At 39.1% G+C, this 22,103-nt stretch overlaps 1 protein-coding gene across 1 annotated transcript in view; it reads right to left on the reverse strand.

Moving 5' to 3' along the window:
- The window catches only part of HADHA (hydroxyacyl-CoA dehydrogenase trifunctional multienzyme complex subunit alpha), a 42,320-nt gene extending 20,441 nt beyond the window's left edge, over nucleotides 1-21,879 (reverse strand). Inside the window, exons 1-10 of the mRNA XM_068964240.1 lie at nucleotides 21,744-21,879; nucleotides 16,274-16,315; nucleotides 16,110-16,180; nucleotides 14,713-14,846; nucleotides 9,700-9,838; nucleotides 8,317-8,436; nucleotides 6,871-6,973; nucleotides 3,871-3,993; nucleotides 3,306-3,424; nucleotides 1,285-1,341 (exon numbers count right to left, since the gene is read on the reverse strand). Of these exons, the coding sequence (XP_068820341.1) occupies nucleotides 1,285-1,341; nucleotides 3,306-3,424; nucleotides 3,871-3,993; nucleotides 6,871-6,973; nucleotides 8,317-8,436; nucleotides 9,700-9,838; nucleotides 14,713-14,846; nucleotides 16,110-16,180; nucleotides 16,274-16,315; nucleotides 21,744-21,810 (975 nt within the window). The 5' untranslated portion in view covers nucleotides 21,811-21,879. The remainder of the gene's footprint in view (nucleotides 1-1,284; nucleotides 1,342-3,305; nucleotides 3,425-3,870; nucleotides 3,994-6,870; nucleotides 6,974-8,316; nucleotides 8,437-9,699; nucleotides 9,839-14,712; nucleotides 14,847-16,109; nucleotides 16,181-16,273; nucleotides 16,316-21,743) is intronic.
- Between the last annotated feature and the right edge of the window lie 224 nt (nucleotides 21,880-22,103).

The raw sequence follows: 22,103 nt of genomic DNA on the forward strand, positions 1-22,103 counted from the left end.
GCAGTTGGTGATCGACAGGAAGGCCTGGTGTGCTGTGGTTCATGGGGTCGCAAAGAGTCAGATATGACTGAGCGACTGAACTGAACTGAATTATCCTTCAGTGATTACTTAAAACTTCAAAACAATCGAATCCACTAAAATCTATAATCCACCAACTTGTTAGGAAGTGGAATGGGTGAGGTTGGTTCCTGAGTCACTCTGTTTTCTTATTTTAGTGGGTGCAAAAAATTTCCCTTCTAGTTTACCAAAGGGAGGCTGGGATTCAGTTTTATCTGTAGGCCTAACAAGTAAGAATCATATTTCCCTATCAGTGTATTCATTATGTCACAATGAAACCAGCCCATCTACAGAACAAAAAGTCCAAACAATTCCTTCTGAAAGGATTATAACTCTATCTCTGCTTTTCCTAGTTATACCCTCGTTACTGAGCAAAAGCGAAAAGTGAAAGTTGCTCAGTCATGTTCAACTCTTGGCAACCCCATGGACTGTATAGTCCATGGAATTCTCCAGGCCAGAATACTGGAGTGGGTAGCCTTTCCCTTATCCAAGGGTTCTTCCTAGCCCAGGGATTGAACTCAGGTCTCCGCACTGCAGGTAGATCCTTTACGAGCTGAGCCACAAGGGAAGTAAGGGAAGCCGTTATTGAGAGCAAGTTCAAATACTGGATTGGCCAAAAAGTTTGTTGGGGTTTCTTCATCTTTTATTTGGCTTTAATTTCTTTATATATATATATATATATAAAATTTATTTTTGGCTGTGCTAGGTCTTTGCTGCAGCACATGGGCTCTCTCTAGTTGCGGTGAGTGGGGGTACTCTCTTGTTGGAGTGCTTGGGCTCCCCACTGTGGGGCTTCTCTTGTTGCGGAGCACAGGCTCTAGGGTGCGTGGGTTTCAGCAGTTGTGGCTCATGGGTTCTACAGTGCGTGGGCTCAGCTGCCCCACGCCTTGTGGAATCCTTCTGTCTAGGGACTGAACTTGTGTCCTCTGCATCAGCAGGTGGACTCCTAACCACTGGACCACCAGGGAAGTCCTTCCATAACATCTTAACAGAAAAACTGAAATGACTTTTTTGTCCATCCCAACATCTAGGGACTACTATGGTTTTCTCAGCATCTACTGGCTCAGTGAGATTAATGTTTTCTACTGGCTCAACCACCAGAAGAAAACATTTTTTTTTTTTTTACTAGACTTTGCATAGTTTTTCTTTTTTCAGTTTTACACACAGCATTTCAGATCTTGGTTTTCCTGTCTCCAATAATAAAACACTGAAAGGAAATAATTTTACCTGAGATTCAGAGAGATAGCCAGCATTACTCCCTTGCTCGATTCCAGTCTTCACTACCTAAAAAACATAGAGAGCGCTTGTTCCTTGTTGGAATGGACTGTTGAGATGTACAGTAATGCTGAAAAAAGATTGCTAGTGTTGTTAGTCTTCAAAAAGTAAGTCAGAAGTCTAAACTGAACTGAGAAAAAGAGGATTGAGTGCCTTATTACTTAAGACAGTTAATTCTCCATCTCTGAGGCTACTGCTAAACCTAGCATAAAATGGGAGGAAATAAAATAGAAGGAAAGAGAATTAAAGTCAGAACATGAAAAGCATACGGAGGTTCCACAGCTCAAATCCTACCTCATCCTTTGAATCCTGTTACTTTGTCAGAGAAAGAGTTGTTGTCACCCCTTTCTGAGTTCAACAATAAGTTTACTGTTTCCTCTTCACTCCCTTCCCTCCTCCTCAAATTATTTGTCCAGCTCCTCTCCTGTTTTTCAAATAAGAGCAGGTCCCCTAAGTTCCACTTTCAGCTCTTTCTCCCTCTATTCATCCGTCCTCAGTAACATCATTTAGTCTACCACGTTAATCATGATCTCCGTGAAATCCAACTTAACATTTGGGGCTAAGTACTATCCTAAGCACAAAGGCAAGTATAAAAGAAATAACTGTGTACTCAATCACCATAATTTATTGATGATTAAAAAAAAAATAAGTAAATCTATATCCTGAACTGACTTCTCTGTCTTAACTTCCTGAAATATCTAACCCCAACACTTCTAAAACTGAACTCTTCTCTTTGGCAAGTCTCTTACTACCCCCGTATTTTCGCTTTTACTATTCTATCTCAGGATCTTATTCAGACTTCAAGTCTGAATTACCAGCATAGTTTCCTAGTTCATTGTTCTTCTTTGTCTATTTCTAATTCATTTTTACTCACCACCAGGAAGATGGTTCTCTATGACCTATATAGGACAAAGGTCAAATTTCTTACTTAATCATTATCTTCTAAAATATAGCTTCAGTCTGCCTGCCTGAAGACATTTCATAATCCTTCCACAAAAACTGATCTCATTCAATGTTTCTTAAAGAGCCTCATGGTTTCCAACTTCTGTAACTTTATTCAAAATGCCCATCCCTACCTGGCACTATTTTCTTTTCATCTACTCTCTGCCTGTTTTTCAGGGCTCAAGTCAAATTCCATGAGGCTCTACCTAATTCTCTGGCTCATAGGGATTGTTCCCATCTCAGTGAATTTAGCAATTTTCCTCTATCCTGATTATCTGGCATTAACCCCCTGCAGCTGCATACCACCCTTCATCCTGACATCTGCCTTACCACATATATGTGTTCAATCTCCCCAACCCAGACTATCAGGTGAATGAGGGTAGGGAACCATGTTTTTATCATAACTAATGTATTTTGGTATCTTTGGCTCAAAATATATTTGCCGACCAATTCAGTCTCCAATTCTGAAGTCTTTGATCATATGCTCTTTAAAGCTTAGACTTTTCAGATTGAAGATTTTATAAGTTTTAAAGTCTACCTTTAGACAGAAGTATCTTCAACTCTGTGATGATTTTAAGTATCCTCTCTTATCTTTTCCAGAGCTTCTCTATATCATTACATCTTTTTCATAATTGTGGCATTGGAGAGTCGATGAGATATTTTAGGTAATGACCATAGTTTTGACTAAGGACAAAATACAGCCATTAATTTTGTTTCGACTACCTCTTAATTAATGCCTGATATTTTACTGGCCTTATTATACTGATAAGACATAGGTTCCTTTCCTGGTTTATAACTGGTCGTTTTAAGCTCATCAACTAAAAAGTATCCTGGCACTAATTTCCCCCAAATATCCATTTCTGTAAATCCTCATAGCTTGTTATGCTCATGTGTTATTTTAGTTAAGTATTTTGACAGCAGCATGAAGAACTTTAGTGCTGGCATGCATGGTGCAGAATGGCAATAAAGAGTACTGCTCTAGACAGAGGGAAGAAACATGAAAGATGTTGGAGGATGGGGTAAAGACTCACATCAATTATTTTCAGGGGTGCAGGATAAAGGCCTTTGGTCTGCTTTTGTACTTTTTCTTCCACCTTTTTGTAAATCTGTTGCCTGACAAATGGAATACTTAAGGCGTATGATGTCATTTCTGTAAGGTAAAATGCTATTAGCTTCTTACTGGTAATAGCTTAGCCTCCTTTATTAGTTTGTTCTGTAAACTCCACAAAAATGCAGTGATTCTAGCTCTCTGAAAGAACTGCTCTTAATCTAAATTGCAACCTAAGCACTTCTTTAAACTTAAGTTGATAAGTATTAAAGCTGAGTGTTGGGTACATGGTATTTATTACACAATTATATTATTCCATTTTGGTATTACTCTAAATTTTCCAAAATAAAAAGTTTTTTCTGAAAATGTCTTTAAACAATGGAAGGTCCAGGACTAGAGCTTTGAGCAGAGTTATTGCACCCTCTAAGGCTGAGTTTATACTTAAGAGTAAACAATGCGCTTATCTTTTCCTTATTCAAATTTATAGCAAGTCAAATTAAATTCCCTGGAAAGAAGCTGTGACTTTGTTCTTTAAAAATGACACTCACTTTCCACCAATCCCTTGTCTCTCTTTGGAGTGATCTTTTTATCAGCTAGTCCTTTGGCAAAAGTAATTGCAACTTCTTCTAGGTATTCAATTGTCCGTTCCTCTGGAGGTTTTACTCCTGGTCCTGTAAAGATGAACACAACAGACTGGAATGTCAGTCAGGCTTGGCTTAGTCCCAGGTGGGCAAAACCCCAGGAAAACCAAAGCCAACGACTCACACCCATTTTCAGCGCAGTTTTCTAAGTCAAACTAGAAACTGGTGGGTGGCAGTATGGACTCAAAAAGAGAAGTCACACTGAGCAAAGGTGCAACAACCTACTCCAGGGAGAAAACAAATCTTAAGCCCTATAAATCTGGCTTCCACTTCTGAGTAGGATGTATTATGTCTCATGAGACCTGTATTCTCGCTGCAAAACTGGAAAAAAGTCAATTGCAAAATCACATTTGTAAAGATACTGGATAGCTGTGGAAGCAACAAAGGTTATATAAATAGAATTCCAAAGAGGGAAGAGCCTATCAGAGGTGAACTGCGAACATTCTCTTTTCTGCAGGCACGTGATGCTTTTGGGCATGGGCTGAGGACTGGATGTGGCTCAGGTAGAAGGATGCTACTGAGAGAACGTGAAATGATCAGAGCTTTTGGTGGTCACATACAATAGGTCAGAACTAGAAAAAATCAAACACAAAGCTAGTTTTCCCCCATGGAACATCTGTGGTGGTGCAAGAGGCTGGAAGCTAGAGTGTAATCTCTCATAGTGTCATAATGTTTAGCATAGCAGTACTTCTACAGAGAAAGGAACTTGCCAAAAACATCAACTGATTTTTCACTTGAGGCCTTTGCCTGATACCAAACTTACTGAATGGAGGAAAATAAAGAGAGAGACTCAAAAACCCCAAAGGCTGTTTTTACAGCCTTTGAAAATACACACCCACCAGGCTCTCAATCAAAAGCTTGTAAGAGCCACACTTAAAAACTCTGCCCTATTTTCAGCCTCTGTGGAGGAGACAAAAAATGAACTAAGTCACTAACTTCTGAATAACAAAAGTGCACAGGGTCCATGGAAGTCATAATGCTGGAATTATGGAAGAATACAGGAGATCAGTTGCTATAGAAAAAAAGCACTTCAGAGATCTACAGAGGGGCCCCTTGAAACTCTGGCCAAGTTATCATTCTGCACATGCATGAGAGGAAACTATCTGAGGTCAGGGAGAGAGCCATCATAAAGGCATGAAAAAAAAGTAAGAAAAAAATGACCTATAGCTAGGAGACAAACTGACTGATAGAAACAGATGCAGAAATGGAAAGATAGAATAAGCAGATACAAAGATTAGAAAGGTTACTGTAAATTCATGCTGTATGTTCAAGAAGATAGAGGAAAACAAACATAATAAGGGAAAATTGAAGATTTAACAGTGAATCAAATGTTACTTCTAAATATGAGAAAAAACAATGCTGAAACAAAAAATACAGGTGATTGGATTAATAGCAAATTATACAGTGAAGAAGAAAAAATCAGGAAACTTGAATATATGGCAAAGAAATATAAACAGACTGAAAAAGAAAAACAAAGCTTCTGACATATGTGAGGTTGAGGTCTCAGTAAAACGATAGGGAAGTGAGGAGACAAAAGATCTGTACTCTAAAAACTATAAGATGCTAATGAAAGAAACTGAAGATGACGCAAACTGATGGGAAGATATACCATTTTCTTGGATTGGATGAATCAGTATTGTCAAAAAGACTATACTACCCAAGGCAATCTACAGATTCAATGCAATCCCTATCAAATTACCAATGGCTTTTTTCAGAGAACTAGAAGAAAGCAATCTTAAAATTTGCATGGGGACATAAAAGACCCCAATAGTCAAAGCAATCTTGAGAAAGAAAAACAGAGCTAGAGGAATCAGGCCCCTGACTTCAGACTATACTACAAACTACAGTCATCAAAAACAGAAATATAGATCAATGGAACAGGACAGAGGGCCCAGAAGTAAATCTGCACACTTATGGTCAAGAAATCTATGATAAAGAAGGCAAATCTACAATGGAGGAAAGAGAAAGAGAGCCTCTCCAATAAGTGGTGCTGGAAAAACTAGAGAGTTACATGTAAAAGTATGAAATTAGAATATTTTCTAATACCATACACAAAAATAAACTCAAAATGGATTAAAGACCTAAATGGAAGGCCAGGAACTATAAAACTCTTAGAGAAAAACAGAACTCTCTGACATAAATTGCAGGAAGATCCTCTTTGACTCACCTCCTCGAGTAATGGAAATAAAAAACAAAAGCAAATGAATGGGATCTAATAAAACTTAAAAGCTTTTGCACAGTGAAGGAAATGATTAATATAAACAAGATGAAATGACAACCTTCAGAATGGGAGAAAATAACTGAATACAAAGCAACTGACAAGGAATTAATCTTTAAAATGTAGAAGCAGCACATGTAGGGGCTTCCCTGATAGCTCAGTGAAGAATCTGCCTGCAAAAAAGTAGACCCTGGTTTGATTCCTAGGTCAGGAAGATCCACTGGAGAAGGGACAGGCTACCCACTCCAGTATTCCTGGGCTTCCCTGGTGGCTCAACTGGTAAAGAATCCACCTGCAATGTGGGAGATCTGGGTTCAATCCCTGGGTTGGGAGGATCCTCTGGAGAAAGGAACAGCTACCCACTCCAGTATTCTGGCCTGGAGAATTCCATGAGGTTGTAAAGAGTTGGACATGACTGAGCGGCTTTCACTTTCACCTTCATGCAACTCAATATCAGAAAAGTAAACAACCCAGTCAAAAAGTGGGTGGATGATCTAAATAAGCATTTCTCCAAAGAAGACATACAGCAGATGGCCAATACACACAGGAAAAGATGCTCAATATTGTTCATCAGTAGAGAAATGCAATGACTCATTTCTTAAGTATATGAATTTCACTTTAACCAATATTCACTTTTAAGAAAATATATAACTTCATAAGGCTCAATTCTGAGTCATGTTAACACTTACCCAGTGGTTCCACCAGTTGGTCAACCAGTCCCATTTTCTTTGCTCTGTCTGCACGAATGCTTCTACCAGTCAGCATCATGTCAAAAGCAGCAGGTATACCCACCTAATAGGCAAGCAAGGATTCGAGTAGAAGGGGAAAAATATCAGAGTGACAATTACAATTTACAAATCATACAACTGAGCAAAATAATTATTAAAATAAGAAAAGTCAAACCAGATTTTCATACTATATATATCAAATAATGAAATTTTATACACTGATACACATTCAGGTGACTTTCAGTTTTAGAAACCTCCACTTGAAAGTGAAAATGTCTATATATCTTGTTTTAATTCAGTATGTAGGATTTGTGTCTTATGGATTGATAAAGTGGAGAAAAAAATTCATGTTTTCTAAAATTGTACAATTATGTCATTTTGAGTTTCTTCTCTAGTATTTGCATAATATTTAAAATTCCTACACTGGAATTAGTAGAGACTTTGAGAAACTTCATCGTTTTCAAAATGTCTTTAGAAAGGATCTCAGACTTGGGATTTCCCTGGTGGTCCAGTGGTTAAGACTCTGTACTCTCAACCTATGCAGGGGGCCCAGGTTCGATCCCTGGTATGGGATGGAAATGACCCCTGCTTCCAACAATAACAAAAGAAACTCAGCTATATTTTTTACACATATATAGGCATATTCATTCTTTCAATAAATCCTCTTGACAATTTCTATGAAGAAATATATACTATTTAATATCAGAATGAATACCATAAGCTTTCCCATTTTTCTGTGTCCAACTCATATCAACTTCTCTCCAAAGAGCATTTCTGTGGAGTGAGTGCTGTTTTCCTCAAGAATCTATAGTGCCAGAGGCTATGAGGTTCAGGTGGTCCTCATGTTTGATGTTAAGATTGCTCTGCAGCCTCCAGGTCTCACTGTCCTTCCCCTTCTTAATAATTCAAAAGCCGGATGGGCCCCTTTTGGTTTTATAGAATACAATGAGATTGTCCAGGGACTTCCCTGGTGGTCCAGTGTTAAGACTCTGCACTTCCACTGTCGAGGGTTTGATCCTTGGTCAGGGAACTAAGATTCCACATGCTGTGCAGCCAAAAAAAAAAAAAAAGGTCTCTTACAGTTATCATGAGATAAGATCCAAGGATCTGAAAAGCTGATAAGATCTTACTGTGCAGAGAAGGAACAAATTAAACTGTAAGTTTCAGAAAGCAAGACATGTATGCTATTTATCTCTTCCCTTCTTTAGGGACTAACAAAGGCCCATGATCAATCATCTTGATTAAGGAATTAAAAAAATAAAGACATTAATCTCATATATTCATATTTTATTTGGTTTCTAAATTTTACCATGAATACACATATAATACCTTCTGTACAAGAGGAAATAGATCAAATGGATATACAGGACTGAGGATCTCAAGTTCACACTGAGATCTTAAACTCACCATCTTGGGCAGCCTTTGTGTGGCTCCTGCTCCTGGTAAGATTCCCAGTAAGACCTCAGGGGAACCCAATACTGTTTTCTTATCTTTTGTTGCTATTCTGTATTGGCATGAAATGGCAAGCTTCAAACAAATGAAGGAAAATTAGAATGTTAAAAAATGTAGTTTTATAGCATCTTAGGATATGTGAGGGTCTAAAAATTACTTATTAAGCAGGAATGTGCCCACAGAATAAACTGAAATTTCTTAGGCTGGCATTTGATGCTTTCTAGAATTTACCTTTCTGGCTTTCCTTCATTTCTCTTTCCTAAGTTATTAAACTCTTTAGGGCTGCAGATCCCCTTGAAAATCTGCTGAAAAGTATGGAAATTTTCAATAGAAAAATGCACATACAATTATATAGGTATCTCAGGTTTAGAAGCCCTATACCCTATAAAGACTCTTCAGTCAAGCAGGCCTACTTATGGTATCCTAATTAGGCTTTGTTATCCTTGTCTTTGCTCACATCATGCCACATGTGGAATGTTTTGCCACTGTTTTCTGGTTAATCAAATTCTGCTTATCTTTTAGAACCATATACAGCTTTCCTTGGGAGAAAGCAATGGCAACCCACTCCAGTACTCTTGCCTGGAAAATCCCATGGATGGAGGAGCCTGGCGGGCTGCAATCCATGGGGTTGAGAAGAGTCAGACATGACTGAGCAGCTTCACTTTCACTTTTCACTTTCATGCACTGGAGAAGGAAATGGCAACCCACTCCAGTGTTCCTGCCTGGAGACTCTCAGGGACGGAGGAGCCTGGTGGGCTACTGTCTCTGGGGTCGCACAGAGTTGGACACAACTGATGTGACTTAGCAGCAGCAGCACAGCTTTCCTTAATTAATGTGTGAAAGTGGCTAGTATAGAACCCAGCACGTGATAAATGTCCAAAAAATGTTCTTTTTTTCCCCCCTCCTTCTTTTCTATGTGTTCCAGTCTGGTAAGTATCTCTTCTCTCAGACCTTGTGTTATTTATCATCTTTACTACACACAGAACACATGACATACACTATCTGCTAACTGTCTCAACTAAAGTAGCTCAAGAGCATGAACTGCACTTCTGAATTTTTGCCTTGCAAACTTGAACAAGGTTTTTTAGAACTGAAAGGGAACTTAGGGATCTAGTTCAACTCTTCTGAATTTATAAATGAAAACATGCCACTCTGATTTGCTTGCTTAGTGCCATGAGACTAAGACTAAAAACCTATCCAGAAGTTTAGTGACTCAGAAAAAGCTGACTCGCCCTCAAGAGCTTTTCTTGAGGCAAAACAGTGGCCTAAAGGTTTGCAGCTGGTGGATCCCAACAATGAGCTGGCCTGCGGTTCGATGACTCTGGAAGAAATCTGTACCTCAAGTCCTCCTCCTAAGCAGGATCCATTGATGGCAGCCACAACAGGCTTTGTGGACTTCTCAAGTTTCTCAAACATTTTCTGTGCTTCTTGTGATATTTGGGTTACTTCTTGAGAGGTCGTACAAGCATTTAACATGCTGCAGTAAACATGAAAACAGAGAACAGAAAAAAAACTCACTTTGTTCAGTACTTCATCCACCATAACCTTATTGTACCATATATCAATATCTGGTAGTGAGTCTTCAAATACTCAGAAGTTTAAGAAGAATGATTTTGTCTCAGATAGCACTAATATCAGTGACATCATCTCTCTATAAAATTCAGGGAACATGAACAAAACATGGTGAATAATTTATATCTGCTTCGATAGCAAATCATTAGATTACAAATCATCTTCTGGTAAATATTTTCATGATCAGATTTAACATTTTAATTATCAGTAGCTTTTAGACTGAACATCAGTGGAAATGATAAAGAAAAAAGCTTCTCTTACAACAATGTTTCCTCAACATCCTTTAATTTCAGTTTCCTTCATTTGCTACTTAACTGTTTCTGAACACATTTAAGCTGTGGGTTTTTCATTTTTGATCAAAATAACTGATTTCCTGTCATTTTGTGTGCTGGGAGTGGCTCAGCTAGCCTCACAGAACCTGAAAGTATTTTCCTAAGGATTTAGGTGGCTACTATTAGGTACATCAATGTCTTGCTTGGCTGGAATAACCAAGCCAAAAGAAAAAGTCCTTGATGTAGATAACTCTGCTTTTTTCAAAAAATAAACAGAATATCTATAAATTTCTAATTACTGTACATAAACAAAGAAGAGTACACAATATTCAGTTCAGTTGTGTCCGACTCTCTGCAACCCCATGAACCACAGCACACCAGGCCTCCCTGTCGATCACCAACTGCCGGAGTCTACCCAAACCCATGTCCATTGAGTCGGTGGTGCCATCCAACCATCTCATCCTCTGTCGTCGCCTCCTCCTCCTGCCCTCAATCTTTCCCAGCATCAGGGTCTTTTCAAATGAGTCGGCTCTTCGCATCAGATGGCCAAAGTATGGAAGTTTAAGCTTCAGCATCAGTCCTTCCAATGAACACCCAGGACCAATCTCCTTTAGGATGGACTCTCAGGAGTTCTCCAACACCACAGTTCAAAAGCATCAATTCTTCAGTGCTCGGCTTTCTTTATAGTCCAACTCTCACATCTATACATGACTACTGGAAAAACCATAGCCTTGACTAGACGGACCTTTGTTGACAAAGGAATGTCTCTACTTTTTAATATGCTCTCTAGGTTGGTCATAACTTTCCTTCCAAGGAGTAAGCGTCTCAATTTCATGGCTGCAATCCCATCTGCAGTGATTTTGGAGCCCAAAAAAGTAAAGTCAGCCACTGCTTCCCCATCTATTTGCCATGAAGTGATGGGACCGGATGCCATGATCTTCATTTTCTGAATGTTGAGCTTTACAGCAACTTTTTCACTCTCCTCTTTCACTTTCATCAAGAGGCTCTTTAGATCTCTTCACTTTCTGCCATAAGGGTGGTGTCATCTGCATATCTGAGGTTATTGATCTTTCTTCCGGCAATCTTGATTCCAGCTTGTGCTTCCTCCAGCCCAGCATTTCTCATGACGCATTCTGCATATAAGTTAAATAAGCAGGGTGTTAATAAGTTAAATATACAGCCTTGACGTACTCCTTTTCCTATTTGGAACCAGTCTGTTGTCCCATGTCCAGTTCTAATTGTTGCTTCCTGATCTGCATACAGGTTTCTCAAGAGGCAGGTCAGGTGCTCTGGTATTCCCATCTCTTTCAGAATTTTCCACAGATTATTGTGATCCACACAGTCTCCATCCACAGATGCCAAAAAGGACATCTTTTTTGACATAGTCAATAAAGCAGAAATAGATGTTTTTCTGGAACCTTCTCGCTTTTTCGATGATCTAGCAGATGTTGGCAATTTGATCTCTGGTTCCTCTGCCTTTTCTAAAACCAGCTTGAACATCTGGAAGTTCATGGTTCACGTATTGCTGAAGCCTGGCTTGGAGAATTTTGACCATTACTTTACTAGTGTGTGAGATGAGTGCAATTGTGTGGTAGTTTGAGCATTCTTTGGCATTGCTTTTCTTTGGGATTGGAATGAAAACTGACCTTTTCCAGTCCTGTGGCCACGGCTGAGTCTTCCAAATTTGCTGACATATTGAGTGCAGCACTTTCACAGCATCATCTTTTAGGATTTGAAATAGCTCAACTTTGGAATTCCATTACCTCCACTAGCTTTGTTTAGTGATGCTTCCTAAGGCCCACTTGACTTCACATTCCAGGATGTCTGGCTCTAGGTGAGTGATCACACTATTGTGATTATCTGGGTCGTGAAGATCTTTTTTTGTACAGTTCTTCTGTGTATTCTTGCCACCTCTTCTTAATATCTTCTGCTTCTGTTAGGTCCACACCATTTCTGTCCTTTATTGAGCCCATCTTTGCATGAAATGTTCCCTTGGTATCTCTAATTTTCTTGAAGAGATCTCTAGTCTTTCCCATTCTGTTGTTTTCCTCTATTTCTTTGCACTGATCGCTGAGTAGGGCTTTCTTATCTCTTCGTGCTATTCTTTGGAACTCTGCATTCAAATGAGTATATCTTTCCTTTTCTCCTTTGCGCTTGCTTCTCTTGTTTTCACAGCTATTTGTATGGCCTTCTCAGACAGCCATTTTGCTTTTTTGCATTTCTTTTCCATGGGGATGGTCTTGATCCCTGTCTCCTGTACAATGTCACGAACCTCTGTCCATAGTTCATCAGGCACTCTGTCTATCAGATCTATTCCCTTAAATCTATTTCTCACTTCCACTATATAATCATAAGGGATTTGATTTAGGTCATAACTGAATGGTCTAGTGGTTTTCCCCACTTTCTTCAATTTAAGTCTGAATTTGGCAATAAGGAGTTCATGATCTGAGCCACAGTCAGCTCCCGGTCTTGTTTTTGCTGACTGTATACAGCTTCTCCATCTTTGGCCGCAAATATAGTCAATCTGATTTTAGTGTTGGCCATCTGGTGATGTCCATGTGTAGAGTCTTCTCTTGTGTTGTTGAAAGAGAGTGTTTGCTATTACCAGTGCGTTCTCTTGGCAAAACTTTATTAGCCTTTGCCCTGCTTCATTCTGTACTCCAAGGCCAAATTTGCGTTACTCCAGGTGTTTCTTGACTTCCTACTTTTGCATTCCAGTCCCCTATATTGAAAAGGACATCTTTTTTGGGTGTTAGTTCTAAAAGGTCTTGTAGGTCTTCACAGAACCATTCAACTTTAGCTTCTTCAGCGTTACTGGTCAGGGCACAGACTTGGATTTCCATGATACTGAACGGTTTGTGTTGGAAACGAACAGAGATCATTTGTTGTTTTTGAGATTGCATCCAAGTACTGCATTTCAGATTCTTTTGTTGACTATAATGGCTACTCCATTTCTTCTAAGGGATTCCTGCCCACAATAGTAGATATAATTGCACCAAGTCATTCAAGGCCCTCAGGAAAATTCATGGAGTACAGAATGAAGCAGGGCAAAGGCTAATGAGTGGTTTGCCATTCCTTTCTCCAACAGACCACATTCTGTCAGACCTCTGCACCATAACCCGTCCATCTTAGGTGGCCCCACACAGCATGGCTTAGTTTCATTGAGTTAGACAAGGCTGTGGTCCATGTGATCAGATTGGCTTGTTTTCTGTGACTGTGGTTTCAGTCTGTCTACTCTCTGATGCCCTCTCTTAGCACCTACTGTCTTACTTGGGTTTCTCTTACCTTGGAGGTGGGGTATCTTCACAGCTGCTCTAGCAAAGCACAGCTGCTGCTCCTTACCTTGGATGTGGGGTATCTCCTCACAGCCATATTGAACAAAGTTTAAAAATAAACAAGTACCTTAAATACAATTGCTAAGCCAATAATGCTGGCTATCATTGCCTAAACTGCAAAGAATCATAAAACAAATACCTATTTTTTATAGAATTAACAACTGTCAACATTTTAACGCGTTAAACACTAAGACATCATCTCTCCTTATTTTTGCTTTAAAGTGCAAAAAAGTTATTATACATATATCATGAAGAAAAAGAAAGAAAATATTAGCTGTATTGGTAAAGTACTCTCTGACCTCCTCAAGTTCTATCAGCTACTTCATTTACCCTGAAACATCCATTATCATATACTTGCAGTACAATCTTCAGACCAACTATGTATTTGTATCCATGAATAATACAGAGAAGTATTTTATGTGTTGTTTTAAAATGTTTATATAAACTATATACTGTACCAAATATTCTGCAAGTTGCTTTGTTTCTTTAACATATTTTTGAGTTCTAACATTATGCTGTAGATCTAGTTAGATCCTTTGAATTGTTTTTGTAGCATTTTATCTTAAGAATATTCCACATTTACATATCTATTTCCCTCATGACTGAGATTTAGTTTGTTTCAAATTCTTCACACAGGACTGAACATCCTTATGCGTGTATGGGTCCTTAAAAACAAAGGATGGGATTTCTCCAGCATACATACCTAGAAGTGGTATCTCTTAGTTATATGATACGTGTATTTTCAGTTTTACTAAATTTTATCAAATTGTTCTCCAAGGTGGCTATACCAATTTTCAGTCCTTCTAGTAACACTCAACTTTCTCATTTTCCCAAGTCTTTGCTAACATAATATTTTCAAACTTTTAAATATTTGCTGGTCAGACAGACAGAAAAAAAAGGCATCTCATTGTTAGTTTGGTTTTATAATAATTTTTTTATTCTGCTCAAATACTGCTCCTTGAACTACTTTCAATTTCTTTAAAGAAAGGCTGGATTCAGTCTTATAAGGTTTAAGCAACAAGCCTCTCTTTCTTTATATTCATGAAAATAACACAAAAAGTAACTTTCAGAGAAAATTTACTTCTACTTTATTTTCAAATGAGAAACAATAAGGCCTAAAAAACATACTATTAGCCAAGATAAAAGGTGATTTCAAATTTTCTGAAACTTACTTCAGATCAGCACCTGCAATGAAGCAGCCTGGCTTTGTTGAGATAAGGACAGCACTTCTGATCTGACTGCTAGACCAGACTTCATTCATTATTTCCATGAACTCGGAATGCAGTTCTTGACTCAGAGTATTCACCTGCCGAAGGGAAATACACATAAATCTAATGGTTTAAATTTGAAGTAGTAGATATACAAATCACCACCCAAGGCTATTTTGATTACAGGAAATATATTTACCCAGGAAAATACACTGTTAAAAGAAACAGGGAAATAAACAAACTACCAAGCCAGCAGCTGTTTATTCAGGTGCTTTGGCCAATGCCTCCCTCTAAAAATAGTTCTCCTTAAAGGAGGAACTCATATTCCTAAGAGTTTGAATCATATGCAGGCTATAAAGTAAGTCTACATTTATCAGCATGGAAAAAAATTTGTATAATGTTAAGGGAAAAAAAAGAATCAAAATTAGACGAATAGTATGATCTTAATTTTTAGAATACTGTTTGTTGAAACTAGACTAAATGTTAAAAGTGGTTATTTTGGGGTTTGGAGTATGAATGATTGTTATTTTCCTCTTAATTGCTTTCAAATGTCCAACCATAGGCATTTGTTATTTTTGTGTTCAGGAAAAATGCTTAACTTAGAAAATACTGAAAAAATACCGTAAGTCTAAATCACTGCTCAGTAAGTGCCAACTTCACTCTAGGGAGGGGGAGTGGCTCTTACTTTCCTTAATTTGTGTTAGTTGTTAATTGCTTACGTCTAGGTCCTCCTACTTCATTTAGGTCTCTGGTAACAAGATTTCTGAAACAGGAAATCTTTACAGCAACTTTAGGTGGGGGGAAAGCATGAGCTCCTCAAACACAGCTTTTCTTGGCAAAAGACTGGATTAATGCTGCATATTTTGTTGAAGTTGCCAAAAACAAATGAAGCCCCACTTTGAGGTGAATTTGATTTCTGATAACATGAACTGCACGAAGTCACTCAAGGCCCTCAGGAACCTTAATTTAACTCAGTCAACTTACTATACTCATGTCAGGCAGGTTAAGAAAGTTGACGTAAGAACCTCACAGTTAAGAAGGTCAATTTTAATTCTTATAAACAAAGCTTGCACTTGGCTTCCTATCTAATAAACCATCTTATAATTCTACAGTGTAACAGAAGGCATGTATTAATCCTTGATGTTAATCTGACACCTCCACAGTGAACTAGAAAGACTTCTTAAACAAGGATGTCTGCTGCAGAAAACTGCATCCTGTGGGCAAGTTCTCAAACTCTATCAAAACTGTAAACTCATGAGACAAGATTAGCGCCAAATTGGTGGATTTATTTCTCTGCCATTCAGGAATGCATTAATGAATGCAGTGAGTAGAAATAAACTGCAGTAAATTAAATTAGGTACCTTTGAATTGGGTGAGTTAATTCGAATAACTGCCACATCCCCTTTGACTCCATAGTTAATATGGGTTCTGGCTAAAAAGAGAAGGAAAACTTATTTGTAAACATATTTATGGCTAAATAAGTATAAAAAGCAATGAAAGCACATCAGTGAGAAATCAAACTTACTCAGCAAAGCAGAGGCCCTTGTAAAACTGCGGCAAATATAACCTGTAAGAAAAATGTATTTCACAATTAGTTATTTTCAAAACAGAATTTCTATTTGCTGTTTGTTGTTCAGGTGCTAAGTCGTGTCCAACTCTGTGACCCCCATGGACTGTAGCATGCCAGGCTCCTCTGTCCTCCACTATCCCCTGGAGTTTGTTCAAATTCATGAAATTCATGAATCTCTATAATACCTGCTACATATAACAAAGCTGGAGTTTACAACAACAAGAAAACCAAACTTAGAACAAAGTGTTCCAGATCATTATTGTGACTATTACTGTATCTTTTTTGTTTCAATTATCAGGTCATATGATTATCTGGATACTAAATGTGGTAGTTGGAAGAATGGCCTCTCAAGGATGTCCATGTGCCCAGAAATTGAGTATGTTAGGTTATATGGCAAATGGAGATAAAGGATGCAAATGGAATGAAGGTGGCTAATTAGCTGACCTTAATACAGGGAGATTAGCCTGGATTATTCAGCTATACAGTGTAATTATAAAGGAGCAGAAAAGGGCAAAAGAACCAGAAGATGGCAGCATGAGAACGCACTCTGCTGGGTATGAAGAAGTCAAAAAATGCAGGCAGCCTCTGGAAGCTAGAAAAAGCAAGGAAACAGATTCTCCCTTAGAATGTCCAGAATGAACTCAGCCCTGCCAATACCTCTGATTTCAGCCCAGTAAGACTCATTTCTGATGTCTGTAACTGTAAGATCATAAATTTGTATTAAGGCAATAAGTAATCTATTGATACAAAGCAATCTGTAATGTCAGTTCCAAATGTATCTCAAGCACATTCTCCAGCCAGGTTCTCTTGCATTTTTATGGAGAGATGGACTTCCCAGTGTCATGAAAAGTAAAATCAAGGTGCATCAGAGACTCTGTGTCTCTCTCCATCCTGCAGTTCTTTAAAGGAGGGGACACGAAGACACAGAAAGAAGTAGCTTTGTACTGCCTTAAAGGCCAAATGACATGCTATTAAAGAAAGAAAATTGTAGATGGTGCCAGAACCACAGTGGGGTGATCACCGGTCCTGTCTGCATTTTTTTCTTTAAGCAACCCAAATGAGTACTCACAGAGCAAAGACAAAGGACCTGAGAGTCCCAAGCCTTGGGTTCAACCATCAAGTTTACCATTCACTAGCTGTATGGCCATGTATAAGTCTCTTAGAGCATTTCAGTGTTCTTACAAAGATAGAAGTGATGTAATGATTGTAACAGTACCTGTAAATCAAAGTGCTACACTAAAGTAAATTAAGATAGGAGAAGCCAGCCATCTCCTCAATCTCCAGTGCCTCTATTTCACTAAGGATAAACTTCCTTTTGTTTTTCCATTATTTGCGATCTGTATCATCTGTATTTATCACTCTTCCTCCTTTATATCAGTTCGGTTCAGTCGCTCAGTTGTGGCCGACTCTTTGCGACCTCATGAACTGCAGCACGCCAGGCCTCCCTGTCCATCACCAACTCCCGGAGTTCACCCAAACCCATGTCCATTGAGTTGGTGATACCATCCAACCATCTCATCCTCTGTCGTCCTCTTCTCCTGCCTTCAATCTTTCCCAGCATCAGGGTCTTTTCAAATGAGTCAGCTCTTCTCATCAGGTGGCCAAAGTATTGGAGTTTCAGATTCAACATCAGTCCCTCCAATGAACATCCAAGACTGTTCTCCTTTAGGATGGACTGGTTGGATCTCCTTGCAGTCCAAGGGACTCTCAAGAGTCTTCTCCAACATCACAGTATCACAGTTTCACAAAGCCTTATTTTGAAATTCTGTCTACAACAATCTTTCCCTTCCCTGCCCCAATTTTTATCTTTATTACTCACTGTTTGGTTAGCTAATCACTGAATCTGTAGCAGCTGTTTCCCCCAAGTAAACTGCAGTCTCCTCCAACATCATCTCGGAGTCATTCATTGCACAACTACAGTCTAGTGCAGTCTATCAGAACTGCTTTAGGCACCCAGAGTGAGCAGCAAGATAAAAACCCCTGTCTCTGTGGAGGAGGTGAAAATAGGTTTGGAAGGAAAAGAGAGTTTGCCAATAAAGTAAACATTCTGTGGGAGGGGAGCCAGGTAATAAGCAATTACAACTAGAACAGGGTAAACTGAATTAGTGAGTGTGAACTGATTAGGAATGCAGGGTGGGAGAGATGAGGTGGAAAGATAGATAAAAAACAAGAAACATAAATATGTTAGAGGATACGCACCTAAGAAAAAAAAAGAAAATAGAGCAGGTGGAGGGACACGGGTTGTAATTCTGAAGACTAAATATTGGAGACAGCAGGTTTGTGCTCACTAACTTATAAATCATAAACTCTCACCCACTGACCTGCCTTTGTGCCATCCCCTCCAAACCCATAGAGACATACACAAAACCTCCTCTAAATCAAGAGACAAAAAAAGAGAAAAAACTGCAAATATACAACCATATCTGAATTGGAAAACAATTCCAAATCACAACAAACTAAATCAAGTTGAAATACAGGGGAGCTTTGCTTTTAGAATACAGCCTTACTCACTAACCTAACTAGGAGAGCTTACTTCAGAGCAGCTGGGTGAACTTTCACCCATATTTCCCATGCCAGCAAAAGAGAGAGAACCCTTTACTCTACTTTTTAATCATTTTAACTCAAGAAGATACCTACAAGACCTAAGACTATAGCAGTGGAGACAGCTGGATTATGCTGATACATATTTCAAACATGAACATGTTATTATGGTTGTAACAATCAACAGTTTTTCTCAATATCTAGTCCTGGTGAAGGGACAGGATTATGTAAGTAAGAGTCAAATTTAAATATACACCATCTGCTAAGATATCTGCCTTCAATTCATTACCTGAGAAATTATTCTACTACTTATGTAATTAGGAATTCGGATTTAGAATAGGAGTGGGGGCAGAGAATAAAAGTGGGAATTAAGATATCTTGATCAAGATGTGATCTTCATTTGATAGTCATACTCAGAATTATAGCACTCATGCAGGAATGGGTTAAAACTTCAAGAAGTACAGATCACTGTGAAGAATTTTAATCATCCACCATTAAATATCATAGTCTCATTAAAAGTCTGGCACTACCTAGGCACAGACTTTTAATTAGTGTTAGTCTTTTCAGTCTAAATGGCAATCCAGGTGTGCAGGTAATTTTAAACTCACTTTCTAGGCCTTTTTTTTTTTCAAAATTTATACACTGTTACTAAAAGGGGCTGCTGCTGCTGCTAAGTTGCTTCAGTCGTGTCAGACTCTGTGTGACCCCATGGACTGCAGCCTACCAGGCTCCTGTGTCCATGGGATTTTCCAGGCAAGAGTACTGGAGTGGCAATAACTAATAAGTCATATTTTTCTTTAAGAAAATTTAAATTAATTTTTATTATAGTTGATTTATCAACACAATATTGTCTTAGTTTTTGCTGTACAACAAAGTAAATCAGTTATACACATACATGTATCCACTCTGTTTTAGATTCTATTCCCATACAGGTCACTACAGAGTACTGAGTTCCCTGAGCTTTATAGCAGGTTCTTATTAGTTATCTGTTTTACATATAGTAGCATGTGTATGTCAGTACCAATCCCCCAATTTATCTCTCCCCTCAGCCATATTTTCTTATAGGTTAAAACAGAATGCAAAATATAGATACACATGTGTATCTATATTTCTATACAAAAAATACAGAAAAACTAAGCTTGTAACTATCACACATGTAAAATGTAAAAATTACTTTAAAAAAGTCTCAGATATATAAAATCATAGTTCTTCAAGGCAGGGAAGAGTTAATAATAGCTAATATTTATTAATAATAATAGCACTTACTCCATGAAAAACTGCTTTACACCTAAAATACGCCCTTTAAAGCTCACAAGGTGGTATTATTTCACAAATGAGAAAACAGACATAGAAATGACTTGCCCAAGGTCACCAAAGGGTAAGGTCACCAGTGGGTAAAAGGCAAAGCCAGATTGAAACTGAGAAGTCACATTCCAAAACTAATGTTTTTAATTGCATTACCTTAAAATCAATGAAAGAGAAGTTCAAAAATATACATCTGATAATTTTAAAGTGTTAAACCAAAAATGTGGAAAACAATCAAACTGTCAGGTAACATGACCAAATAAGAACAGTAGGTATGTAAGTAGTAAGAGAAAGGGTGATTATTTTTTGCTTAATCCTTTCCCCCAGTCTTTGCAACATTTCAATTTTCTGTAGTGTTATGACAGGTATGCACACACATACAGAGCAGTCCCGTGGAGACTAAAAACATTGGTCGAAATAACAAAGCAGAAAAGGTTCAAACATTCAAAATTAGTTCCTTACATTAAAGGCATGCCTCTAAAAACAACATACAGTGATTCAGAAGGAGGAAGGCATTTTATAAATTATATTTCTAGTTAAGTAACCGATATTAAGTACAACATGCGATAAAAAGTCACATTTCACCTTACAGATTTGAGAGAGAAGGAAAATGCTTAATTTTCCACAAGCACCCACTTTAACTGTTTCACTGCCAGTTTGAAGAGAAAAAGACAATACAGCTAATGCAAGCTAACTGTGTATAGTCAGAAACAAGGGTAGAAATAGTTGGTAAAATTATCTAACATCTTGTTCCTTAAGATACAAGGTATCTGCATTTTTTTTTTAAGTCCTTCTGGAAAGTTGCAGAATCTGCCTCTTGAAATTCTACATATTATACATTCACACTGGAATTACTGGAGCTGCAAGAGTTGAGCTTCCTGTTGAAGTGTGCTACTGCTAAGTCACTTCAGTCGTGTCCGACTCTGTGCGACCTCATAGACGGCAGTGCACCAGGCTCCCCTATCCCCGGGATTCTCCAGGCAAGAATACTGGAGTGGGTTGCCATTTCCTTCTCCAATGCAGGAAAGTGAAAAGTGAAAGTGAAGTCGCTCAGTCGTGTCCGACTCCTAGTGACCCCATGGACTGCAGCCTACCAGGTTCCTCCATCCAGTGTGGTAATAGGTAAAAAGGTTGTGAGGGAAAGGCGTAGGGAATGGCAGCTATCTGCAAGGCTGGTTAATTTCATACAAGAAGTAAATAAGATGCTCCCCGTTACAGCCAAGGTGCAGTGAAGCACAAAGATGTGACAGATTGGACTGTCCTTGTCCTCTTAGTCCTCCAGGAGGGACAGGTTCAAGGCCATCATTAAAGAAAGTAAGAGGAGACCTACGGAAAATGCCAGACCGGGTGGACAAGACTCACAGACGTTAGGGGTTACGAAGCCTGAAATCGCTCCAGGACTCAAAACAAGAGAGAAAATGTCAGTCGCTGCGCCAGCGAATGAGACCGGGTCTCAGCAGCATCACTCCCCCTCATCTAGGGCCGCGGCAGGGAGGCGGCAGCCACGGGGAGACGCGGCTCCCGGGTCTACGCAGGAGCTCTGCCCCGGGGCGGTGGGGTGCCTTCAACCAGGCCTCACCTGAGCAGCGGAGCGTCCTGGAGGCAGTAAAGCGGCTGAGGCTGCCAATTGCTCGAGAGGCCACCATCTTGAGTGGGAGCGGACGAAAGTGGAAAGCCCTTCAAATGCGGGCAGCCGAGTAGAGGACTTTTCTTCTCGCAGCCTAGCACTGGCCAGGCGGCCGACGTACTGCCTGACTGAAAACCCGCGACTGAAACCCCGATGACGAGTTGCCGCAGGCTCCTTAACCTTGTCCTTTAGCCGAAAAAAAAGGACACTTCCTCCGCAGGGAAGGAAGAAAGCGCAGAGAGGACAGCCTTCCGGATTTTCCAGTCAGGCAGCCGGCGGGCAGGCAGGGAGGCCTGCGAGGCCCGCGAGGGG

The sequence above is a fragment of the Capricornis sumatraensis genome, chromosome 1, assembly GCF_032405125.1.
Source record: "Capricornis sumatraensis isolate serow.1 chromosome 1, serow.2, whole genome shotgun sequence".
Lineage (NCBI taxonomy): Eukaryota > Metazoa > Chordata > Mammalia > Artiodactyla > Bovidae > Capricornis > Capricornis sumatraensis.